We start from the raw sequence: 26,175 nt of genomic DNA, 5'->3' as shown, positions 1-26,175 counted from the left end.
GACCATTTTCTTTCTTTTTTTTTTTTTTTAAAGATTTTATTTATTTATTTGAGAGAGAGCATGAGAAGGGGGAGGGTCAGAGGGAGAAGCAGACTCCCCGCCGAGCAGGGAGTCCGATGCGGGACTCGATCCCGAGACTCCAGGATCATGACCTGAGCCGAAGGCAGTGGCTTAACCAACTGAGCCACCCAGGCGCCCGAAACTGGACCATTTTCTTACACCATACACAAAGATACACTCAAAATGGATGAAAGACCTAAATGTGAGACAGGAATCCATCAAAATCCTAGAGGAGAACACAGGCATCAACCTTTGTGACCTCGGCCACAGCAACTTCTTGCTAGACACATCTCCAAAGGCAAGGGAAACAAAGGGAAAAATGAACTATTAGGACTTCATTAAGATAAAAAGCTTTTGCACAGCAAAGGAAACAGTCAACAAAACTAAAAGGCAACCTATGGAATGGGAGAAGATATTTGCAATTGACATATCAGATAAAGGCCTAGTATCCAAGATCTGTAAAGAACTTATCAAACTCAACACACAAAAAACAAACAATCCAGTCAAGAAATGGGCAGAAGACATGAACAGACATTTCTCCAAAGAAGACATACAAATGGCCAACAGACACACTTGGCATCAGGGAAATCCAAATCAAAACCACAATGAGATACCACCTCACACCAGTCAGAATGGCTAAAATTCACAAGTCAGGAAACAACAAATGTTGGCAAGGATACAGAGAAAGGGGAACCCTCTTACGCTGTTGGTGGGAATGCCAGCAGGGCAGCCACTCTGGAAAACAGTATGGAGGTTCCTCAAGAAGTTAAAAATAGAGCTACCCTACAACCCAGCAATTGCACTAGTAGGTATTTACCCCAAAGATACAAATGTAGTGATCTTAAGGGGCCCCTGAATCCCAATGTTTATAGCAGCAATGTCCACAATAGCCAAACTGTGGAAAGAGCTGAGATGTCCATGGACAGATGAATGGATAACGTGGATGGAACTGGAGGGTAGTACGCTGAGCAAAAGAAGTCAGTCAGAGAAAGACAGTTATCATATGGTTTCACTCATATGTGGAATATAAGAAACAGCACAGAGGATCATAGGGGAAGGGAGGGAAAACTGAATGGGAAGAAATCAGAGAGGGAGAAAAACCATGACAGACTCTTAACTATAGGAAACAAACTGAGGGTTGCTGGAGGGGAGGTGGGGGGGGGAATGGGTTAATTGGGTGATGGGTATTAAGGAGGGTACATGTGATGAGCACTGGGTGTTATACGCAACTGATGAATTATTGAACGCAACATCTGAAACTAATGATGTACTCTATGTTGGCTAATTGATTTTAAATAAAATAAATAAAGAGAATAAAGTGTGTTTATTTACATTTTGGGCCTGATTTAACTTCTGATATAAATTAAATTTTACAATTTTGCAATAATGGAGCTGGCCATTTTCCTATTAGTCACTGTCACCTAAAAGCATTTGTTGAGTTAGATGCCAGTGACTCTGTATGAAATGAATTGTTGTCCAGGAGCAAAAATTTTCCTGTACCCTTCAAGTTTCTTTTATCTGGTCTAAAAATTAAATGGACATGAGACAGATTAACAGGAAAAGAAAACAACCCCAAATTTTAATTATGTGCACATGGAGGGTAATGAAATTGAGACCTAAGGAAATTGAAACCTATGGAAATGACCACAACAAGCAGTTTTATACATTTTAGTCAAAGAGACAATAAATTTGTGAGGAGTAGACAGGAAAAAGAAAACTTATGTTCAGAACTTTCAATTAGTACGAAATTCTAAACAGAATGCGGGCCGAGGTAGTAAATTAGTAAAAAGTAACAGAGTTTGTTTATATGGCCTTCTTGGCTCTAAATTCCCTATTTCTGGTGATAAGGATTCCCTATCTCTCTACCTCCTGGTACAGGGAGGGTACCTTTCACATAGATTTATTTCCCGTTTTCAGCAGGAGAGAGGAAGGTCAGAGTGTCCTTGCACTGGCTGTTTCTTCAGTAGCTTTAATTCAAAGTAATCAACATGCCACTGTGGCCCATTTTGGGGCGTCCTGTCCTGGGCCCCTACACTGCCATGTAAAAAGTTTTTTTAGGTACTGAGGGTGTTATAAAGTAAAATCCAGTCCCTGGCTTCAAGATGCTAAATTCTAGGTAAGGGCTAAAATATGCAAAGAAAAGCTAGGTAACCACCAGGAAATGTTCAGTGAGTAGCTCCAGGGGTGTTAATAGTCAGAAGAGGATGGTATCTCTAGGGGCTCCAATCATGGAGATAGACTAAGGAAGGGAGTGGGAGTTGAGCTGACCTGGACCATAAAGGATGGGTGGGATTTGGCTAAATTAAGGGAAGATGGAGAGCAGATCATGAGTCAGATTGCATAATAAATGTGAAGGTGGCGTACTAGAGGCACTGAGTGGACTAATGTGGTGTGATTTCTTCCTCCCGGTGCTAGTCCTCCTCTGTGGTTGGTATGGCCTCCGTCTGCACACTCAGCCACACCCAGCTCCTTTGGTAATTCTGACCAAAGGGGTGGTACGTTAGCAACCTCACACTCCCAAGCCTGGGGATCAGGAATTAGCCTTGCTAATTCATACCAGCTACAATGCTGATGTGTTTTTGTGATTTATAGTAAGAACAATATATTTGGCCTTCAGAACAAAGTTTCTTGCACAGAGCTTCTCAAACCTTGGGACTTTTCTGTGATGATTTCCTTGTAATACTAATGAAATGACTTGGAAAGTACCTAGGGATGGGGTTGATTGCCAGGGGAACAAACCAACTGATTAAAGGGTTAGAAATTTCAGTCTCCCACCCCATCCCTTCCATTTGGTTTCTTTGTAAGAACCCAAGAAGCAAGACAAAAATACACAGAAGGGAAAACCCTGGGATTCTTGTCTACAAGTGTTACACACACACACACACACAAACACACACACACACACAATGTCTCGATGGGGAAAATAAAGTACACATGGGAGGATTCTGATTTCCAGCTTCCTCTACTCCTCCATTCCCAACTTAATCCTTCCACAGAGTACAACAGCAGAGATTTGGCCACTCAGGTGGACAGGGCACAGTAATAGTGATGTAAACTGAAGTCAAGGCTGCTAAAATCTACGCCCCTCCCCCTAATACGTGGTGGATTTTACATCTAGTAGCATTGTTCTGGTTTGCATCTTATCCTCTTAGACTGCAGGAAACCTTTGCTCAGGAACAGCCACATCACACTTGATAGCATCTTGGACCTTGGTTCCTGGATGCTATTCAGATCTCATATTGCTGAACGGTTACTTATTCAAGTCTCTTTCAGACTTGGCATTCCACACCCATAATGTAGCTCAATCTCCTCTCCACTCCCAGCCAAGTGATGCTCCCAGTACTGTCCTCTCTGGCAGAGAGTAAGGTTTATGTTTTATACCTCTAAACATATGATATAAAGTATGATTCATACCTAAACTGGTTAATAAGTATCTATCATTGAAGCTTCAAGAGAGAGAAGGCAAGGTTAAGAGACTGGAATGATACTACAAAGAGATACTGCTGGTTTTTCCCTTTCTGTACTCCATTCTTTACTTATGGAACTTTGTCGAACTAAGCATATAAATTTTGTCTAATCCTTTCTTTGGAAATATCTTATTTTACTTTTCATATATCATAGAAATTTAGAGTCAGAAGACATTTTAAATCTCACATAGTTCAATTTTCTTTTCTTCTTTTTTTAAGATTTATTTATTTGAGGGGGAGGGGCAGAGGGAGAAGGAGAGAGAATGCTCAAGCAGACTCCCCACTGAGCATGGAGCCCAAAGCAGGGCTTGATCCCATAACCCCAAGATGACGACCTGAGCCAAAACCAAGAGTCAGATGCTCAACTAAATGTGCCACCCAGGTGCCCCACATAGTTCAATTTTCTATGGAATTCAGGCATCCTATCCACAACACACCTGGTCCAACACAGATAGCATCTGTTGCCTGGATATTGTCTGTTCAAATGCTGACCACCTCTGATAAGAAATCTACCTCTTGTTAGGCCAAGGGTAGTTAGTATACACCACTGTGTATACTAACATTCTCAGAGTACCTTCCAGAGAGGGGCTCTAAAATCATGAATTCAGTCGGAGAGAGCTTGGAGTAACTCCAGGACAATGCAAGCAAGCTTCAATAGGCAAGATGGGGTCAAATCTAAGATAACATGAGAACAAGATATAACTTTGAGGTCAGACATGAGTTGATAATAGCTTTGGGTAACATTTACTGAGTATATTACTGATTACTACAGATCAGAGGTCAGACACTATTTAAGCACTTTGTACTTATTAGCCATTTATTTCTCACAACAATTTCATGAAGAATATGGTCTTCATTTTCTAGTTGTAGAAACTGAGGCACAGAGTAACTGGTCCAAAGTCATCCAGCTGGAAAGTGAAAGAGCTAGGATTTGAATCCAGGCCAGTTGGATCCAGACCCTGGACCACTATATAAACTACCTTAAAAACTGTAACTAAGAATGTCTAAACCATGTGCCAGGCATCATTCACTCCTTTATTCCTCATAATAGCATGTACTATTATAAAACAGCCAAGTAACTTGCCCAAAGTTGGGCAGCTAGTGAGTACTAAAGTTGGGATTCAAATCCAGGTAGCCTATCTCTAGATACGCTTTTCTCCACTACTCTAAACCTCCTTGATGCTATGCTCCTTCACATAGATGGTGATCGTTTCAGATACAGAGCTTTGCCATGGGCAGGAAAGGCAAATGACGAAGTGGGTGAGAGTAGAATAGGTACCAGCTGGTAAAAATGTGGAGGGAAATTAGATGCTGACTGTTATCCAGGATACCCAGAGGACTCTCAACCCCATCCTTCTTGCTAAGGACACAGAAAAGGCAAATTATCTCTAGACGGAAGAAGCCTACACAATCAGAAAGAATGGCCTCCTTGCAGAAGTACATTCAGGAAGCTGCCTCTGTGCAAAGAGGGAAGTTATCGTTCAGATCTAGCAGAAGACAATCGCCAACACACACCGGCTAATGGGGAAATGAGAGGCCTAATATAATCTGCCAGTTTCTGGTTTCAGGAAGCGGGTGGGAAGTTTGCAGATATCTGAATGATTACTGTGACTATCTGGAATGGAGGTATGACTGGCACAAGGAAAGAAAGGTCCATTTAAAATTCTACCCATTGGATTCCCTTTCTAAACAACTTTTCTGCAAGCTATGTAGAAAGTTTCATGGTACATGAAGGTATTTTAAAAATGCTTCTGAATGTTGAATAATAAGTTGTGTGGAATATTAAGCAATTCGATCAGTATCTTTTTCAGAAACCCATAAAACAAACTTCTTAACTAAGATTGAAGTCCTTTAGATTCCACATTAGATTGAAGTCCTTTAGATTCCACATTTAGTTGTTTGTTCATTCAGAGAACATAGCTTCATAATATGAAATATTATCTAATCAGTGTTTAGAAAATCATTTGCAGGGGAAATTTGCATGTTTTAAAAAAAGAAATGGATTCATTTGCAAAGCAAGTAATTATTTAAAATATTCAATAGTAATTCAATGCTTGTTAGCTGCAGTCATTTAAGAAATAGCAATAAATTTTCAGACTTGCCCTCATGGAGCTTACCTTCTAGTGGGGAGGGAGAAAATAACCAGAAAAAAAATAAGTAAAATATAGGACATTTTAGATAGTGGTAAGCACTAAGAAGAAAAATTAAGCAGGGAAGGGGACTAAGAAGGAGGGGGGTGGGGGTTGGTGGCATGTGGCAATTTATATAGGGTGGCCAAGGAAGACATTAAAATGCACATATTCCTTAAAGTTTAGCATTACGTAGTATTTCCCCTGTACTGAGAGGCATCTGATATATATCTGAGGCATATATGGGATATACATCACCTCAATAATGATATTAAGAGGCATTAAAAAGAAGATGCAGAGGGTTTTAGGCTTCTAGATAGCAGCACTTTTTTAGATTAAACCCATAGTTAGATACCCCGGGTTTCAATTTCACTTTAATAATGAATATTTGGAATCTTTCGGTTTGTTTTGTTTCAAAATTAGTTTCCTAAGGAGCAGCAGGCGGGACATTTTCTCTAGAAGACTCTCAGGGCTGCGTATACGTACTCTTGAGAGCAGAAACTTTCATTCCCTAGGGCACGACAGTGTCTGGAACATACATAACAAGGCTGGTACCTGGAATCCAGAGCCCCCTGAATGTGCGTGTCCAGTAAGTACTAACTACAGGAGGTGGTTCAAGTCCAAGCGAGAACGCTGAGTCACAGGGTCTGCTCAGGCACAGCCCGCCTCACCCGCCTCCGTCACCAGCCGGGTGGAGGATTCCAGCTTCACCACGGGCAGATTTCTGACGAATCTCTTCATTTGGACTGAAACGCCTTTTAGTATTTTTCCTCTGCCGAGGTGGCACGAATTTCTGCAATGTGGTCCTGTCTGCTCTAAAGGCGGGGTCCGATCTTGACAGCCAGCTGTGCTGGGGCGAGGCCAAATTCGTCCTCTGCCCGAGTGTGGACCTGGCCCTAGGGAGCCCCTCCGGGTGGAGAGGCCGAGGCCTACCTCTTGGTCTCCCCGGTTTCTCCCAACCCCTCGCTCCTAGTTCCGAGGGGCCGAGTTGCCCCGGCCGCCTCGCACCCTCCCGCTCACCCTCCCCTCCCCCTCGGCACCGCCTCCCGCCCTCTTCCCAGGTAGGTTACTCTCGGCGACCGCATCACTCCACGGGGGTGAACGCAGGGCCTTACCCTTCCAACCCGCCTTCCTCCTCTAGTCCCAGCAAATTTGCTCCGGCCTCGTCCCTGACAGAAGCGCCCCATTGGCTCTCCCGCCGATTGGTCGGGTGACGTTCTTGGGGCGGGGCCTGGCTCAGGTTGACCGCGGGCCTGGAGGGGCGCGAGGACTTCTGCTTCGCCTGCGGCCTGCGGCGGCGCGGGCTGCGTTTCGCGCCTTGCACCCAGGCGCACCCGGCCAGGGAAAGGGTCGCATGAGCGGTGGGCCAAGGGGTTGCGGCTGGGGTGCAGGGAGGGCCTCGGGTCCTGGGCCGGGGGGCGCAGGGAGGAGGGCCGGGGCGCGGGGGAGCGCGGGGACATGGCAAAGCTGGACGATGAGGAGGGGGCAGCGGTGGCACCCGGGCACCCGCCCGCGAATGGATACCTCCTGGTCCCGGGGGGCGAGCCTGGAAAGCGGAGCTCCGAGCCGCAGAACGGACCCAAAGCCGGCTGCCTGACCCCGAAGGGAGTGTCTCGGGACCGCCTCGTGGCCGCCGCTGAATCCCTCGGCAGGCCGCAGACTCCGCTGGCTCCAGAGGAGGAGACCCAGACCCGGCTGCTGTCTACGGGCCCCGGGGAGGAGACCCCCGGGGCCGAGGGCTCCCGGGTGCCCCAGACGGCGCTCTCTGCGCGGCGCTTTGTGGTGCTCCTGATCTTCAGCCTGTACTCGCTGGTGAACGCCTTTCAATGGATCCAATACAGCATCATCAGCAATGTCTTTGAGGGCTTCTATGGCGTCTCCTCCCTGCACATCGACTGGCTGTCCATGGTGTACATGCTGGCCTACGTGCCCCTCATCTTCCCCGCCACGTGGCTGCTGGACACCAGAGGCCTGCGGCTCACGGCCCTGCTGGGCTCCGGCCTCAACTGCCTGGGCGCCTGGATCAAGTGCGCCAGTGTCGAGCGGCATCTCTTCTGGGTCACCATGCTGGGCCAGTGCCTGTGCTCCGTGGCCCAGGTGTTCATCCTCGGCTTGCCCTCCCGCATCGCCTCGGTGTGGTTTGGGCCCAAGGAGGTATCCACAGCTTGTGCCACTGCCGTGCTAGGCAATCAGGTAAGAACTGGAGTGATAGATGAAAATCGGATCCTTAAAGGACCAGATAAAGGCATAGGCTGTATGAGCTAGGCGTGTGGATGGACCCTCAGGAGGCGGGTGTGTATAAATGAAGGAAAGGAGACGTGTAGTCATAAGACAGGAGGCAGTCTTGGATTAAAGAGGGTATTTGATTTATTTGTAAGGACAGAACTTCAAAACCAGTTTGAAGTGACCACCTTATCTTCTTGTTTTGAGAATTACCCGTAAAATAATTAACTGAACTGGCCCATATATCCCTAGCATCATAGAAAACTTGTCAGTGTAATAACCAGTGAGACTTAGGTAGGTATTTTTGTCGTTCCTAGTGTATTCTTTGTAAAAGGAAGGTGTTGGATTCTGGGAAGTTTGTTTTCATTTTGAGTGATCAATGTGAACAGCTCCTGTTTTATTTTATTTTGTTTTGTTTTACTTATTTATTTTTCTAAAGTTTTTTTTATCTTTCGTAGTAGTCTCTACACCCAAGGTGGGGCTGGAACTCATGACCCTGAGATCAAGAGTTGTACACTCTTCGGACTGAGCCAGCCAAGTGCCCTTCCTGTTTAATTTTATATGTTAGCAATCAGCAGAGTGCCTGGTACACAACGCTTATAAATGACAGCTAAATAAATGTTCTGGTGGGAAAGACCTCACAACATTACTGAGTCCAATTACCAATTTTTAACAGTCAGAAAATGCAAGACAGATCGCAGATCATGGAACCCATGGTAAAAGGGTGGCTTATTTTGCCAATTCTCCCTTAAAGTGCTTCCTAGTCCTTCTAACACCATAGGTTCAAATTCCAGTAGCATTCCTGTAGCATTACTAAGTAGAATGTTGTGTGTGTGTGTGTGTGTGTTGTAATTGCAGATTGATTCTTTTATCATTTAAAATTTGCATATGGAATTCTGTGATACTTTATGTACATTGTATTGAGTGTTCATTCAGCTTGAAGAGAATGTAGTTAAAAATCACCTGTCTCTATGCCTATATTCCTACGTGCTATGTAACAAAAGAATGTTACTCTCTTACTTCCAGTCTAACACTTGTTTCAAGATCACAATAAGATTTAGCTAAAATCCGTAAAGAGACTAGTTCTACATGTTTACTACTTTATGTTTATCTTCTTTCTCTAAAAGTACAGAAGAAAGGGTAGCTTGAACTTAGTTGTTGTGTATTCAAAATAATTTATAACTGGGGTGCCTGGGTGGCTCAGTCGTTAAGCATCTGCCTTCGGCTCAGGTCATGATCCCAGGGTCCTGGGATCGAGCCCCGCATCGGGCTCCCTGCTCGGCGGGAAGCCTGCTTCTCCCTCTCCTACTCCCCCTGCTTGTGTTCCCTCTCTCGCTGTGTCTCTCTCTGTCAAATAAATAAATAAAAATCTTAAAAAAAAAAAACAAAATAATTTATAACTGATATTTGAGTTGGTTGCTTCCATATATTTAGGTAGGAACCGTTTTCTTAAGGTATTTTTCATTAACAAAATTATATTCCATATTCATACTTCATTGAGCATGGCAGAAATATTATTAACTCCATACCTATGGATTATCTATTTATGGATAATAAATGGAAATGTTTTCTCATAGGCAGATTTCCCTCTCATGTTCAGCCCACCTCTGCCTTCTTCGTACATTTATTGTCCCTAGGTGTTCTTGTCCTTCCTTGGCTGCAGTAACTGTGCACTTTTCATGGCCCTCATTTTCAGCCTAAATTATGGAGTGATCATTTATAATAATATTCCACATTATTGAGCATTCACTAAGAACCTGGCACCATGCTAAGTATTTTACATGCATTGTGTCCTTGAATTTAATAATATAAGGTAGGAACCATTAGTCTCTCCGGTTTATAGATACAGAAACTGAGACTTGAAGGGATGAAATTATTTTCCAGAAGTCACACAGCGAACTGGTGGCAGCATTCACACCCAAGTCTGTCTGATTTCCTGCATCCTGGCTTTTCACTATTCATCTCTATTGCCAGGTCTCTAACCTGAGAAACCCTTCTAAAACATGGATCAGATCCTGTCATTGCTCTGCTTTGGACTCACCAATGATTTTCCATAGTACTTAAAATCTAAACTCTTCACTCTGGGTTGCAAAACCTTATTCAATATGTCTTCTTCGGCTCCTTAAACAACACTAAGCTTGGATTTTGCATAAGGGCCCTTGCAGAAGCATTCTCTCTACCTGGAATGTTCTTCCTCCTAGGATCACATTATTACATCCTTACTGTCACGCAATTCTCAGTTTAAATTCATTTTATTTTATTTTTTATTTTATTTTTTAAAAAGATTTTATTTATTTAATTGACAGAGAGAGACACAGCGAGAGAGGGAACACAAGCAGGGGAAGTGGGAGAGGGAGAAGCAGGCTTCCCACCGAGCAGGGAGCCCAGCGCGGGGCTCGATCCCGGGACCCTGGGACCATGACCTGAGCCGAAGGCAGACGCTTAATGACTGAGCCACCCAGGCGCCCCTTAAATTCATTTTAAATATCATTTTGTGGCATTTCTTGAGGAACCCATTTAGAGTTGCCCAGTCACTCTCTTATTACATCATTATAATTTATCTCCATATGGCGCTTATCACTATCTGATATATTTATGCTTATATATTGTTATTAGTCATTTCCCATCCCCACCATTAGATTGTAAGTTTCATGAAAATAGGCATGTGGTCTGAATGTACACAGTTGTCTCACCAGCATTTAGTATATGTGCTGCCGAAGCGAGCACGTCTCACCAGCATTTAATACAGTGCCCAGCACGTTATAGATGCTCCATACAAATTGGTTGAATAAATGAGTGAGCTTCAGATTCATGTAGATACTGGCTAGCTGATATTTCCATATGCTGCCACCCATCCAAATGCACCTAGCTCATTTCTCTTCATTTCTGCTGCCTCTGTCTTGGCTTTGGCCACCGGCAGCCCTTACCTTGAGATTGCTGGCTGACTTTCCTATCTGCAGCTCTTGCACTTTTCCTATTACTCTTCACATTTATCCACTGTGGTCTTTCTGATGTGCAAATCTGTCCAGGACACTCCCTTGCTCTCTGCAGTGGCTTCCATTGCCGAGTATAAAATTCAAACTGTCTAATGAGACAGTGTGAGTCCTTTTGGATCTGGCTCCTGTCAACTCTCTGGCTTCACCTCTCCACACCCCCCCATTCCTCACATCCACATTTCTTTTCTGCTCTGAGGGGAATTGTCCACTACTTACAGCTTCTCACAAGGTCATGCTCTCCTCCTTCCTTTGTACCTGATGTTCCCTTGGCTGGGAACACACTGATTTTACTTGGCTAACTCCAGTTTCTTCTTCAGATCTTTGCTCCTCCAGAAACTTTTCCTGAACCCCAAGTCTATACAAAGTGCTCCTTCAAAGTAGTTTCTTAGCTAGGGTGACTGTATGTTCCAGTTTGCCTGGGATAATCCAGGTGTGGAGCTGTTCATTAGGATAACTACTCATTTAGTCCCTTTCACTTTGAATAGTATTCTCATTTGGATGATAGATCACATGATCATCCCAGTCTTAGCACCCTCTACCTCTCCATCACTGTATCACTGTACTTACCAAACTCTCTTGTAATTACCTGTTTAATGGTCTCTATCCAGCTTTTTGTAAAGGAGCAAATGAAGTGTTTGGTGACTCTTCCTTTTGGAAATCAATCTTGGGCCCTTCCTTCTCATCTCCATCCCCGTTACCTTTCTCCATTGAGCTCCTTTAATACTTTAATTTTATTTCTTTCATTGTGATTATCATATTCAACCTTATGTTTTTCTTACTGAGGTGAAATTCACATTCACCATAAAATTAACCATCTTAGATTATAGCTCAGTGGCATTTAGTACATTCATAGGGTTGTACAACCATCACCTCTATCTAGATCCAAAATATTTTCATCCACCCTCAAAGAAGACCCAATACCCAACACTAAGCAGTCACTCTTCATTCACCCCTTCTTCTGACCCCTGACAACCACTAATTTGCTTTTTCTCTCCACGGATTTAGCTGTTCTAGATATTTCATGTAAATGGAATCATTCACTATGTGACCTTTTTATGTCTGGCTTCTTTCACTTAGCATGTTTTTCAAAGTTCATCCAAAGATCATCCATGGTAATATTTCATTCTTTTTAGGGCTGAATAATATTTCATTATATGGGTGTACCACGTTTTGTTTATCTGTTCATCCACTGATGGACATTTGGGTTTGTTTCTACCTTCTGGCTATTGCAGATAGGGCTGTTATGAATATTCACGTATAATATTTAATATTTATTTGAATACCTATCTTTAGGGTTTGGGGTATTTATTTAGGAGTGGAATTGCTAGGTCATATGGGAATTCTGTGTTTAATTTTTTAAGGAACTGCCAAATTGTTTTCCACGGTGGATGCACTGTTTTACAATCCTGCTAGCAGTGTACAAGGGTTGCAGTTTTTTCACATCTTGCCAACGTTTGTTATTTTCCAGTTTTTTGTTTGTTTGTTTGTTTATTATAGCCATCTTTGTGGGTATTAAGTGGTATCTCATTATGGTTTTGATTTGGTTTCCCTACTGATTAATGATGTTGAGCATTTTTTTTCACGTGTTTATTGAACATTTGTATATCTTCTTTGGAAAAATGTGTATTCAAGTCCTTTGCCCATTTTTGAATTGGATGTTTGTCTTTTTGTTGTTGTGAGAGTTCTCTATATGTTCTAGATGGTAGACCCTTCTTCGACATAGGATTTGCAACTATTTTCTCCCATTCTGTATATCATCTTTTCTCAGCCTTACTCTGCATATTCTTATTCTTCTTTTTGATTGCAAGCATCTAAAAGGTAAGAACGGTATCTTATATCCTTACAGCAGAATCATTCAAATAGTAGGAGCAACTACCATTTAACAGTACTGTAGTAAAAAACAAAAAAACAAACAACATTAGAACATGGTGGGTTTTTTTTTTTTAAATAGTTATTTATTTGGGTAAACTTTACACGGTGTGTGGGGCTCGAACTCACGACCCCGAGATCAAGAGTCCCTTGCTCCTCCAACTGAGCCAGCCCAGCATCCCAGAACATGGTGCTTTAGAATGTACACCTTACACCTTAAATACACTAGCTGTTCTTCTCTATATTAATTGCCAGTATGTCCTTTTTTTTTCCCTCTTATTAATAATAACTATTAACAGGATTGTTTATTTTACAGCTTGGAACTGCAGTTGGCTTTTTGCTACCACCAGTTTTAGTGCCCAACACACAGAATAACACAGATCTTCTGGCTTGTAATATCAGTACCATGTTTTATGGAACATCATCCGTCGCCACATTTTTATGTCTTTTAACAGTAATTGGTAAGCAAATTATTTTCCCTATTACTTAAATAGATAAATGCATGGCAAACATACGGAAATAAAAATAGCTGACCCTGAACATTTTCATGATAATATCTCCCTTTGCTATTTGCCTGTTTCATTCTTGCTGTTGCACCTGTTCAGATAATGAATGCTACACCCCTAGGGATGTGTTATGGGCAGCTATATCTATTTTAGATATATCGCAAAGGGTTTGAAGACTAACTCATTTAATTTCTCTCCCTACTAACTTTTCTTCCTGGATAACTGTTGTTTCCAACATGCTACCTGCCTCCTGTTTGCATCTTCCTCTACGTGTTCTGCAGCTGAAGCTAACATAGCCAGGAACGAATTCTTGTTATGCTTGGAAATGATGCAAAGAGGCTACCAACCTTTTTCTCTTTTTTAATGAGAAATCCTTCCAAGGATCCCCATTTTAACAATTAACTGGATCCGAACATGTTGACCAGTGAACGATCCTGGGCAGTGGCAAGCTGTTCAGCTGCTCAGCAGAGCTTGTTAGAGCACTTCAGCAAAGCACTGTTCTCTCCACCCGTCCCTGAGTCCTCTCGTCTGGGCCTGTCTCTTGAAGCAGTCAGTCAAAATCAGCTGCAAGCAGCCACATCATCAGTTTGGAAGAAGATTTGGGAAGGTCTGCTTTTTAAAGTTTATTTTTAATGGGAAACAAGTTTGCTTGCAGGGCAAAGGACAGGTTTTTTTAAGTAATGTGGTTGGTAACATAACTGGAATATTGCCCTTTGGGCACTCAGGGTATCGTAACTTGATTTGAGGAAGAGAGCAACTTTAAAGTTGAAAGGCCATCTTTTAATCATTAATATTTACATTAAATTGCATGATAGCTGGAGCTTTACCATTTTTACCATGACTATCATAGTAATGAAAAATTCAAATTTTGTGATCTCCAGATAGGAAATCCTTGGTTTTCAAAGGCATGTAGGTTGAAGACTGTTCTGATAGAGACTGCCTTCATAGATGAACTGCCCATACATTTAATTTCCCTTCAGATAATGAAAAAAATATTCTCTTGGTAGCATAGAAAGTATTCTGACATGCCAAATCTACTCGTGGTTGGTTTCTATGTTTCAATTAGGGGGTGACATTTTTGCTGTGTATAGACTATTGAAAAAGGACAAATTATCCCTGTACTATTTCAGCAGTTTAACAAAGTTTTAGAAGAAATCTACAGTTGACCCTTGAACAACATGGGTTTGAGCTGCATGTGTCCATTTATACATGGATTTTTTTTATAGTACTGTAAAAGTATTTTCCTTATGACTTTATTAGTAAGATTTTCTTTTCTCTAGCTTACTTTATTTTGAGAAGACAGTGTGTAACACATATAACGTACAAAATATGAGTCAATTGACTATGTTATCAGTAAGGCTTCTGGTCAACAGTAGGCTACTAGTTGTTAAGTTTTTGGGGAGTCAAAAGTTATACATGAATTTTCAGCTGTGTGGGGGATTGGTGCCCCTAACCCCCATGTTGTTCAAGGGTCAACTGTATATATATTTTTTTTTAATTTTTATTTATTTGACAGAGAGAGAGACAGCGAGAGAGGGAACACAAGCAGGGGGAGTGGGAGAGGGAGAAGCAGGCTTCCCGCGGAGCAGGGAGCCCGATGCGGGGCTCGATCCCCGGACTCTGGGATCATGACCTGAGCCGAAAGCAGACGCTTAATGACTGAGCCACCCAGGTGCCCCTCAACTGTATATTTTTTAAAAAACAAACTCTTAAGTCTACTTCTCTGGTATCCATATTTGATTTGCTAAGTGACATATAGTTTGTATATGTTTTGTATAAATGGATCCTCTATTAGCAATAGGGATTATTAAAATGTAAAATCCACCTTCCTATGATTGCTTGTGTATCTTCACATCAATTCTGGTTTTCCTTTTTTTATTGTCTTTCATGGCTTTATCTCTTTGGAAAAATATAAGATATCTATACATGTGAAATCATATATATGACACATGTGTTTAAGCATATCTATATGAGATGCTACAAATGTAAGATTTTATTTATTTATTTGACAGAGAGAGACACAGCGAGAGAGGGAACACAAGCAGGGGGAGTGGGAGAGGGAGAAGCAGGCTTCCCGCTGAGCAGGGAGCCCGATGTGGGGCTCGATCCCAGGACCCTGGGACCATGACCTGAGCCGAAGGCAGACGCTTAATGACTGAGCCACCCAGGCACCCCAACAAATACAAGATTTTTATTTGTGAAAGGAAGGGGACAAAAAGGCAGTAATAATAGGTTGACCTTTGACATAGCACCTGTGTTACTTGAGAAATTAAAAGAGACCTATTCATGTACATTATTACTTATTTATGCACTCCTAGCTTCTGAGGAGACCGTGGAGATGGAGCAGGGAAGAAAGGGCTCACTGTCAAGTTTTGCTTGGTGACCTGTAGTCTTAACCTTATGATACCAAGCATAGTATAAAAGCAAGATAATATACAGTTGTGACATGAATGTCTTGGGTTGAAAATCGTGACATTTAAGCAAAAAAAATTTATCTGTTTTCCTTATACTCAAATATTTGCTATTGAGGAAGATAGGGATTATTTTAAAGGTCCTTAATTACTAAGAGACAATCCTACTTCCCTCTGAATACTTCCCATAAATACTTTGGAAGCCCAACCAAATTTTATAAAGTAATTTGGCTTTGCTGTTGCTTTTCAGCAACGTGACATATACTAAATTGGTATTCAGTAGTCTTTCAAAAATACTATCTTGAGGCTTCATGCCATGTAACCCTATTGCCCTCCCTCATGGAGCTTATTCATGAATGTAATCCATCTAGCATTTCTAGGAATTAACCCAAGCCTTCCACCAGATCTCACACTAATACCTCATTCTTCATACCCCACACGATTGTGGCCTCTAACATTTGGTGGTTTGGTAAGTACCAAACATGTTTAAAGTAGGCACACTACATACTGCGTCATCTAATCCTCACAGCCATATGAGGGCGGTACTATTCTCATTCCCATTTGATAGATGAGGAAATTAGGACACAGAATTGAAGTAAAGGTAATCTATCCATGGTCACAGTGGATACTGAAGATGAAATTTGAGCCTAGGTACCCTAACTCCATATTTAAAATGTTATATATAAAAATACGGCATTTTAATTTTTAATTAGTCTTGTTTTTGTTCCAGTTCAAATTCCGCTTGTATAAGTGGTAATGCAGTTGTGTTTGAAAACTATCCTTGTGCAGGAGGGCAGTAAACTCTATCACGTAACTCAAATGTGCAAATTAAAATCCTTACCTTCCTGATTCACTAATGTGAGTGGATGAGAGAAACCAGAAGTAAAGGCAATCAAAATATTTAATGTTAAGGTACTTAAACACATGAGTATATAACATGTATGTATAATTCTACTTTTGATTCTTATATTCAGGGTATTTATAGATAGACTGCTATTGTAAACATTTAACAGAAATATGTTTTACTTAGTCTATAAGAATTTCAAGCCCCTGAGATAAAGTCTCTGACTTTTAAAAGTAGGTATTCCTCGGGGCGCCTGGGTGGCTCAGTCGTTGAGCGTCTGCCTTCGGCTCAGGTCATGATCCCAGGGTCCTGAGATCGAGCCCCGCATCGGGCTCCCTGCTCAGCGGGAAGCCTGCTTCTCCCTCTCCCACTCCCCCTGCTTGTGTTCCCTCTCTCGCTGTGTCTCTCTCTCTCAAATAAATAAATAAAAATCTTTAAAAAAAATAAAAAAATAAAAAATAAAAGTAGGTATTCCTCGGGGCACCTGGGTGGCTCAGTCGATTAAACATCTGACTTCAGCTCAAGTCATGATTTCCGAGTCCTCGGATCGAGCCCCATGTTGGGCTCTGCACTCAGAGGGAGTCTGCTTCTCCCTCTCTCTCTCCCCCTGCTTGTGCTCTCTCTCTCAAATAAATAGATGGATCTTTAAAAAAAAAACCAAACCAAGTATTCCTGAAAATGACACTGTATTCTGTGTAGCATTCAATAATTACAAGATTATTTTGCATATATTATATCATATAATCCTCATGACAACTTGTTATTTCCATTTTATATATGAGAAAGCTATAGTTGAGAGACAGGAATTGACTTCTTCTGCGTTATACAAAGATATGAGGCAGGCCAGCATTCAAACCTCTACATATCTTGTAATAAGTTAATATGTGGAATGTCTGCTTGAATCATACAGGGACAAATAATGAAATCAAAAGATAATGTTATTATTTAATTCCAAAAGTAGAAGTAGTCTTAAACACATAGATTTCCTTCTTATTCATCATGGGAGAAAAGGTTTGAATGTGGTGCCCCAAAATCCTTTGGCTACTTTGGAGAATAACTGCTTGAATAGTTTTATTATTATTATTATTATTATTATTATTATTATTATTATTTATGTAAGCTCTCTGCCCAGTGTGGGACCCTGAGATCAAGAGTCGCATGCTCTACTGACTCAGCCAGCCAGGGGCCCCAATAGCTAGTTATTTTATTGGCATACATTTTTGGTGGGGAGAAGAAAGAAGAAGGCTATTGTTTTCCAGTTTCAAAGGAGAAAGAAAAAGCCATATTCCATCCTTTAAAGGAAGCAGTGCAGAGTAAACAGGGTCATAGACCAGTGGTTTTCTGTTCCTCTGTTTCCTTTTCTTCGTATAGACTGACACCCAACTTTAGTGTATTGTGTAGCTGATAGATACGGGTCTGATTTTGTCCAACAGGGCAGATGACTACCTGAAACGAAAAGATAACACATGTCTTTAGAAAATAAATTCAGTGGAGTTGAAGACTAATAGGCATTGTTTTCTCTTTGCATTTGAGTTCAAATCTGAGCCACTTATACTTACTTTACCAGAGTAAATAAGAACCTAAGTAAGAGACTGAAGACTCAATCCCCACGATTACCTTATAAGCACGGTTTTTACTTTCTGAAACTTTGTTTTACAACCGCGTGAGTTGTGTATTGCCACTATTAACAAAAAGAGATATCTCCTATCTTAACTAGGACCCAAAGAGACTTTCAGGAAAGGACAACAGGCATCCTCAACAGTGCAAGGAGCAGATAGGGTGAACGAAGAGAAGGGATTGCAACAACTTAAACATTTTGTGTCTACCAGTCCTCCAATATAAGAACATTCAAAAGTAAATATTCATGAGTATGTCTCCTCTTGAATTAGTTGTGACATCTGTAAAAATAGAAGTCTGTTTTAGTTTGATAAGTTTTCAGTATATCCTAATTAATCGATGTTTTGGTGAGCTCTGCTCCCGTGAATCTACCTGGACCTTTTCAATTCTAGAAATCATATCTAATTAGATCAGATGATAAATTTTGTAGCAAATAGTAGAAGAAAACAGTTACTAACTCAGGACAGTCCTCTAAAAGGTAACATAGCCCGGTTTGCTCATCTCTGATGTTACCTGTAATTACAAGTTGAACTAAGTTTAGAAATGGAATTGTTGAGTACTTACTAGAATAAAAATTAATCTTGCTTGGGGCGCCTGGGTGGCTCAGTCATTAAGCGTCTGCTTTCGGCTCAGGTCATGGTCTCAGGGTCCTGGGATCGAGCCCCGCATCGGGCTCCCTGCTCAGCGGGAAGCCTGCTTCTCCCTCTCCCACTCCCCCTGCTTGTGTTCCCTCTCTCGCTGTGTCTCTCTCTGTCAAATAAATAAATAAAAAATCTTTAAAAAAAAAAAAAATTAATCTTGCTTAACTAAGAATGGACTGATCAGTTGTGACATATTATTGAGATGGTTTTGCAGTTATGTGAATTGACCAAATCTCTGAGTTGTAGTCCGCTTCAGAGGACTGAGAGGATATTCTTCAGAAATTCATGAAAATGAAAGACTCACTATAAGACTTTCACTACCTCTTTAAGCTTAAACTGATTTAGTCTGCTCACTAAGGAAGATCCATGTATTTAATTACCTTTCCATGTGTGTTTCCAGCATTCAAAGAAAAACCTCAGTATCCACCAAGTCAGGCTCAAGCAGTTCTTCAAAAAAGTTCCCCTGCTGAATACTCCTATAAGAAATCAATAAGGAACCTATTTAGAAACATTCCTTTTGTCCTTCTCTTGATCACTTATGGTAAGTGGTTTTCTTTTACTTTGATTTCTGTATAAAACTTTGAGCATTGTAGATTCTTTTCATTTAATCTAGTGGATTGAGCTTTAATTAATGAGATAGGTTTGTTAACTATAAAAATAATGATGGCATAGTCATAAACTTAAATTTTGAACTAAAAGCAAAATTTCTTAATCCAATTTCTTAATAATTTCTTAATCTAATTTGTTATTTTTTAAAATAAAATATAATAGACAAGCACTGTCTTCTTTTTTGTTTACACCAAGTATTTTAAGTCCTTCATAAACTGCTGTAAGCATATGGGAAATGTCATCAACAATTCCTTTCTCTGCTCCTGTGCAAACTGGCATCTGTTTCGACTGCTCAGTCAAAACTAGACATTAATGCGATCACCTTAACCAGTTCTAACTTGAAAAACAATTCTTATCCTTCTAGGTATTTCAGGATAGCTGACAGATACTCACTCTGATGCTGTAGGTTTGACTGCAGGCACCAACCCATTTGGTTCCATTCAGAGTTTGCTGACAGTTTATTCTTTGTTTTTTTTTTTATATCAACACCGTTTATAATAACTGCCAACACCCCCTATTTCTGTCTTACTTGTCTTCAGAAGTCACTCACTGCTGTTCTTTCTCTTCTTTACATCTTTTTGGGAGCACACACCCTAGTACATAACTGTTTTACGGGTTATAACAAATTATGCCCTGACCTAAATGCTCACTCACCCCTTTACCATGGTTACTTGATCTTTTTTTTTTCTTTTTCAGTGAAAATAATTGAACACAAAAATAAAACATTTAATATAGTGAATTCCTATGTGCCTATCATCACCCAGCTGCAATGGTCAACATTTCACTATTCTTGCTTTATCTCTTTCTTCTGCTTTTTTCCTGGAATTTTTTTTCCCTGGAATATTTTTAAGCAAATCCCAGATGTTATATCCTATCATCATTAAATACTTCACCATGCCATAGTTCCTTTTCTTAATTTTGCTGGTTCCCTCCACTGGTTAGCTTAAACCTAAAACACATAACTAGGAAGTAGAGAAAATACAGTGGGCGGTTATTATTTATAAGAGCAAATTCATTTCTGTAGCCTGTCGTTTAAGGAAGAAAGATTCCTACCTTCTTTATCTCTCCCTGACTCCCAAGATAAGACTTTCTTTGAGCCAATTTATAACCAGCCCCTTGTCACAGACAAATGCTCACACACACAAACATGCCTCCACGGGCATATATGCTGTGAATTCTAGTCTCTGTAATTTTGTGCCATTATTCCTTTTACCTGAAATGTACTCCTTTTTCCCCTTAAGCAGTCCTACAAGAGCTGGCTTAACATTTGCCTCACTTACTCTCTAAAATAAATAAATAAATCTTCAAAAAAAAAAAAATTCAGAAAGAAGGCATTGGGAAACACTGTGGAGAGTTCCCCAGGAGAGTTGGAAAACTTTCTTGACCTCATATTCTTTACTGAAGGGGTGCCTAGTTGGGGATCATGGTTTTGAATGAGTGAGTCACATCACACCTTTTGACAGTGCACCTGTCTCCCTCCATGACTAGTATTATATATATAAAGTTGGAGGGGCGCCTGGGTGGCTCAGTTGTTAAGCGTCTACCTTCGGCTCAGGTCATGATCCCAGGGTCCTGGGATCGAGTCCCGCATCAGACTCCCTGCTCAGCGGGAAGCCTGCTTCTCCCTCTCCACTCCCCCTGCTTGTGTTCCCTCTCTCGCTGTCTCTCTCTGACAAATAAATAAATAAAATCTTTTTTAAAAAAAAATTAAAATATAAAGTTGGAGCAGACTTGCACATGGGATAGTCTAGATAGGGACTATACTCCTAGGACAGGTTTTCAGGATTATATACAGTGTCCAAAACTTAGGAACCAAATAGTCAAAGGTAACATTTTCTTGAGGTAAGGCTATTTGGAGAAAACGCGATCCTTCACAATGCCACTCTTGCTATTTGCTGTCTGAAACTCAGACAAATAGTCTAGGCTCAGATAACAGTATTTCTTGCTCTTATGATCCTTTATCCTCACTCTTGCTATCTTTACTCCAGTCTGGAATAGATGCAAGATCAGCAGAGGGTAGAGTGCAGTAGGGTACCCTTAGACCTGTTTTCCTCGGCCTCCTCAGGCTAACCACGCTGGGTCCCTATATATATCTGAACTCAGTGGGAAGTGAGCAGCCAAGGCCAGTTACTCAGGGTTTTTTGATACCATCTTTAGACAGCTGTATGTCTCATCCTGCAATCTTCCATTTAAACAGGGTTTGTAAGGGAACTTGACTAATTGTAAAATTCCTGCAAAAGAAGTACGGGCCAAGAACAACAAAGATAATGTCAATGAAGAACAAGGTGAGGGACACATTCTCGGATACCAGAATTTATAAAACAATGATAATTAAGATGCCACATATAATCAAGGGATAGACTATTAGATTACTGGAACAGAGTAGCAATCCCATGACCTACTTCTCTGTATCCATTTGCAGGCTAGTTCGTATGATAGCAATGAAATTCTGCTAATAAAGAATCTCAGCGGCCTAACACGTCAAAAATTTACTTACTGCCAGTCAGTCCTGCATGTTCAATGCGAATTGGCAGCAAGGTGCTGCTCACCAGAGTTAACTCAGGGACCCAGAATGACATCTTTGCACATGCTATCATGATTACTAGGGCAGCAAGTGGGAAATGTCACTTTTGCTCACATCTAAAGTCAAATGGCCATGTAAGTGTCTGGAAAGAGAAAAACTAGAATACAGCGATCCTCGTAGTCCTAGTTCACTTTCTCTGGTTTCAGTTACCCGTGGTCAACCACAGTCAGGAAGCAGATGCTCCTCCTTCTGACCTATTACAGTGGGTCAACAGTAGCCTGACTCTACATCACACGGCTTGTGTCATTCACCCCACTTCATCTCATCACGTAGGCACTTTGTCATCTCAAATCATCACAAGAAGAAGAAAAATCACAGTACAATAAGATTTTGAGAGTGACCACATTCACATAACCTTTATTACTGCATATTGCTGTGATTTTTCTATTTTATTATTAAGTATTGTTGTTAATCTCTTACTGTGCCTAATTTATAAATTAAATTTTACCACATGTATGTGTATATATATATATATACAGGAAAAAACATGGTATATGTAGGGTTTGGTACTCTCTGCAGTTTCAGGCATCCTCTGGGGGACTTGGAACAAATCCCATGCAGATAAGAGAGGACTACTGTATTTGCAAACAGCTCTAATGACTAGAACGTGTATATATGAAAACTAGATGTTTTGTATAAGAGAAACTATATAGTAAATTGTCCTGGGATAATTGATTATCCATATGGGAAAAATAAAATTAGCTCTCTATATCAAAAAAATGAATTGCAATGGAGTAAAGACCAAAGGGTGAAAATTAGAACTTCCAAGTTTTAGAAGTACATATAGGAAACTGGCTTTAATATTCTTAAAAGAATTTATTGGGGGTGCCTGGGTGGCTTAGTCAGTTGAGCAGCCTTGGCTCAGGTCGTGATCCCGACGTCCTGGGATCGAGTCCCGCATTGGGCTCCCTGCTCAGCAGGGAGCCTGCTTCTTCTGCCTGCCGGTCCCCCTGCTTGTGCACTCTCTCTCTCTGACAAATGGGTAAAGTCTTTAAAAAAAAAAAAATTTTCTTGGGATGCCTGGGTGGCTCAGTCAGTTAAGCATCTGCCTTAGGCTCAGATCATGATCCCCCAGTCCTGGGATCGAGCCCCATGTTGGGCTCCCTGCTCAAGCATGGGAGTCAGCTTCTCCCCCTGCTTGTGCTTTCTCTCTCTCTCTCAAATAAATAAAGACATAAAATCTGGGTTGTTTTTTTTTTTTAAAGATTTTATTTATTTATTTGACAGAGCGAGAGAGCATGAGCAGAGGGAGCGGCAGTGGGAGAGGGAGAAGCAGGCTCCCCGCTGAGCAGGGAGCCCAATGCAGGGCTCGATCCCAGGACCCTGGGATCATGACCTGAGCTGAGGGCAGATACTTAACCGACTGAGCCACCCAGGCGTCCCATGAACTAAAATTTAAAGTATTAACTCTGATAAATCTCATAACTGTAATATTGGGTGATAAGAGCAAGCTACAGATAGATACAAATAATATATTATTTATATATAGTTCAATTACATGCAGAATAATTCTAATTGTTATTTATGGATGCACATATAATTAATATCTAAATGATAAGCACTGGGGTACCTGGATGGCTCAGTTGGATGTCTGACTCTTGGTTTTGGCTCAGGTCATGATCTCAGGTTCCTAAAATCCAGCCCCCTGTCGGGCTCCCCACTCAGCGGGGAGTCTGCTTCCCCTCTCTCTCCCTCTGCCCCTCGCCCACTTATGCCCTCTCTCTTTAAGATAAATAAATAACTCTTAAAATAAAATAAAGTAAATACGATAAAATGATAAGCACTAGCATGAGGTTTGGGGTTACCTCAGAAAGAATAGGAGAGAAGAACAGGATTAGAGATCTAAAAAATGAATCTGAAGCAAAGATGGCAAAATGTGAATGTTTGACAAAGCTGGGTGATGAGTAAGGGTATTTGTTAAATTATTCTCTGCGCTTTATTCTATGCTTGAAGTATTTAATAATAGAGAGAAATAACAAACTTGCCTCGCTAGGTTAAGAGGCTTACCTAAAGTCCTACAAATGTGGGCGCCTGGGTGGCTCAGTTGGTTAAGCGACTGCCTTTGGCTTAGGTCTTGATCCTGGAGTCCCGGGATCGAGTCCCACATTGGGCTCCTTGCTGAGCGGGGAGTCTGCTTCTCCCTCTGACCCTCTCCCCTCTCATGCTCTCTCTCTCAAATAAATAAATAAAATCTTTTAAAAAAATAAAATAAAGTCCTGCAAATGTGCCAGGAATCCACAGGATTCAAACCTAGTCATATGCTTTCTGATAACCAAGTATTTTTTATTTTTCCTTTTTAAATATTCTGTAATTAATACTATCTTACTAATTGCCTTGAAGTCTTTGATGCAGGGGTGAGATCTCTGAGGCAGAGTTTCTGTCTCCTGTTTGAACATTCACTAGCTCGAGTACATTGTAGGAGCTCAGCCATCCGTTCAGTGCTTCATTGCTGTATACAGTGTTCTGCGTGGAGACAGAAGTTATGGTTGGCATATCTGAGTCTAAATAATAATAAATGGTGTAATGACAGAATTTTACTATTGTAATCTCTAGTAAGTTGAGGTGTTAAATTGATCATTCCAAAGTCTGAGATGGAAGGGCAAGGGTTTTTAGTTTTCTCTGGCAGCTGTCTGAGAAATACGTTATATGTTCACCATTGTCACAGAGTACTCCATATCACGTTATGAACTAGTAAATGGTACGTTTATAATTTTCTGTTTATTATTGTAGGTATCATAACTGGAGCATTTTACTCAGTCTCAACATTATTAAATCAAATGATACTGACATATTATAAGGTGAGTTTCTGTCTATACTGTGTCGCATGCCCGGCCAAGAATGTTTCTTAAACAGTGTAAATCCTGATAGCATGATCATAAGATTAAAGATTTATTGGGCGCCTGGCTGTCTCAGTTGGTGGAGCATGCAACTCTTGATCTCAGGATTGTAGGTTCAGGTTCTATATGGGATGTAGAAATTATTTAAAAGTAAAATCTTAAAAAAAAAAGATTTATGACCTTGTTGCTTTAAAAGATTTTCATTGGGCGCCTGGGTGGCTCAGATGGTTAAACGTCTACCTTCGGCTCAGGTCATGATCTCAGGGTCCTGGGATCGAGTCCCACATCGGGCTCCCTGCTCGGCAGGGAGCCTGCTTCTCCCTCTGCCTTTCTCTCTCGCTCTGTCTCTCACGAATAAATAAATAAAATCTTTAAAAAATAAATAAAAGATTTTCATTTGTTTTCATTGAGAATACATTTAATCCAGTTTATAAAACACACAAAATGGAAAGCAGAAGGTATTATTGCTGTGACAATGCCTGTCTTTCTTCAGTACTTTTTTTTTTTTTAAAGATTTTATTTATTTATTTGACAGAGACAGACACAGTGAGAGAGGGAACACAAGCAGTGGGAGTGAGAGAGGGAGAAGCAGGCTTCCTGCGGAGCATGGAGCCCGATGTGGGGCTCGATCCCAGGAACCTGGGATCATGACCTGAGCTGAAGGCAGACGCTTAACGACTGAGCCACCCAGGCGCCCCTTTCTTCAGTACTTTTTAAAAGAAATGACTGGTTATATGGGAAAAAGAACAAACAATTTTAAAGGAAATCAACCCAAATATAAAGAAGTAAATATCAAGCTGTGACCTGTCTTAGCTATTGAAAGGAGAGAGCAGTTGTAATATGTAAAAACTATCAGATTAATCTCCTTCTCAGACTTCTGTGAATTACCTGAGAATTCTAACAAAAATCATTGTACTTTCTAACCATGGAGGATCAAGAAAAATTTCTTGGGCGCCTGGGTGGCTCAGTTGGTTAAGCGACTGCCTTCGGCTCAGGTCATGATCCTGGAGTCCCAGGATCGAGTCCCGCATCGGGCTCCCTGCTCGGCAGGGAGTCTGCTTCTCCCTCTGACCCTCCTCCCTCTCATGCTCTCTGTCTCTCATTCTCTCTCTCTCAAATAAATAAATAAAATCTTAAAAAAAAAAAAAAGAAAAATTTCTTTTATTTTTCCCACATTTCAGGTTTTCTTTTTTTTTCTGGTTGGAAAATAGAGTGTCTTTGATATGGAAAATAAAGTGTCCTGCCCCCCACCCCCTTCACCCTAACAGATGTACTAAATTTCCTACTGTATTGTATGCTTAATTTATCCGATTATTTCCATTGACTGTGAAAGGTATGGGAATGTGAAAGATCTATTTGAGTTAGAAGTATCTGATTAACTT

At 41.0% G+C, this 26,175-nt stretch overlaps 2 protein-coding genes across 14 annotated transcripts in view; one reads left to right on the top strand and one right to left on the bottom strand.

The window, feature by feature from the left end:
- The window catches only part of SPATA45 (spermatogenesis associated 45), a 44,289-nt gene extending 37,426 nt beyond the window's left edge, over positions 1-6,863 (bottom strand). For 6 of the 13 annotated variants that reach the window (XM_078078132.1, XM_078078133.1, XM_078078131.1 and 3 more), the window contains exon 1: positions 6,772-6,857. The gene's annotated coding sequence lies outside the window, so the exon portion shown is untranslated. Of the gene's footprint in view, positions 1-6,211; positions 6,672-6,771 lie in introns of those variants that run through there. The other 7 variants (XM_078078138.1, XM_078078140.1, XM_078078130.1 and 4 more) reach the window with 3 other exon arrangements.
- Positions 6,864-6,905: 42 nt separating this feature from the next.
- FLVCR1 (FLVCR choline and heme transporter 1) overlaps positions 6,906-26,175 on the top strand; it is a 29,179-nt gene continuing 9,909 nt past the window's right edge. The window contains exons 1-4 of the mRNA XM_036109774.2: positions 6,906-7,849; positions 13,061-13,205; positions 19,164-19,304; positions 24,687-24,754. Coding sequence (XP_035965667.1) covers positions 7,115-7,849; positions 13,061-13,205; positions 19,164-19,304; positions 24,687-24,754 — 1,089 coding nt within the window. The 5' untranslated portion in view covers positions 6,906-7,114. The remainder of the gene's footprint in view (positions 7,850-13,060; positions 13,206-19,163; positions 19,305-24,686; positions 24,755-26,175) is intronic.

This window comes from Halichoerus grypus, chromosome 7, assembly GCF_964656455.1.
Source record: "Halichoerus grypus chromosome 7, mHalGry1.hap1.1, whole genome shotgun sequence".
Classification (NCBI taxonomy): Eukaryota; Metazoa; Chordata; class Mammalia; order Carnivora; family Phocidae; genus Halichoerus; species Halichoerus grypus.
This window is presented reverse-complemented; position numbering and strand designations above follow the sequence as displayed.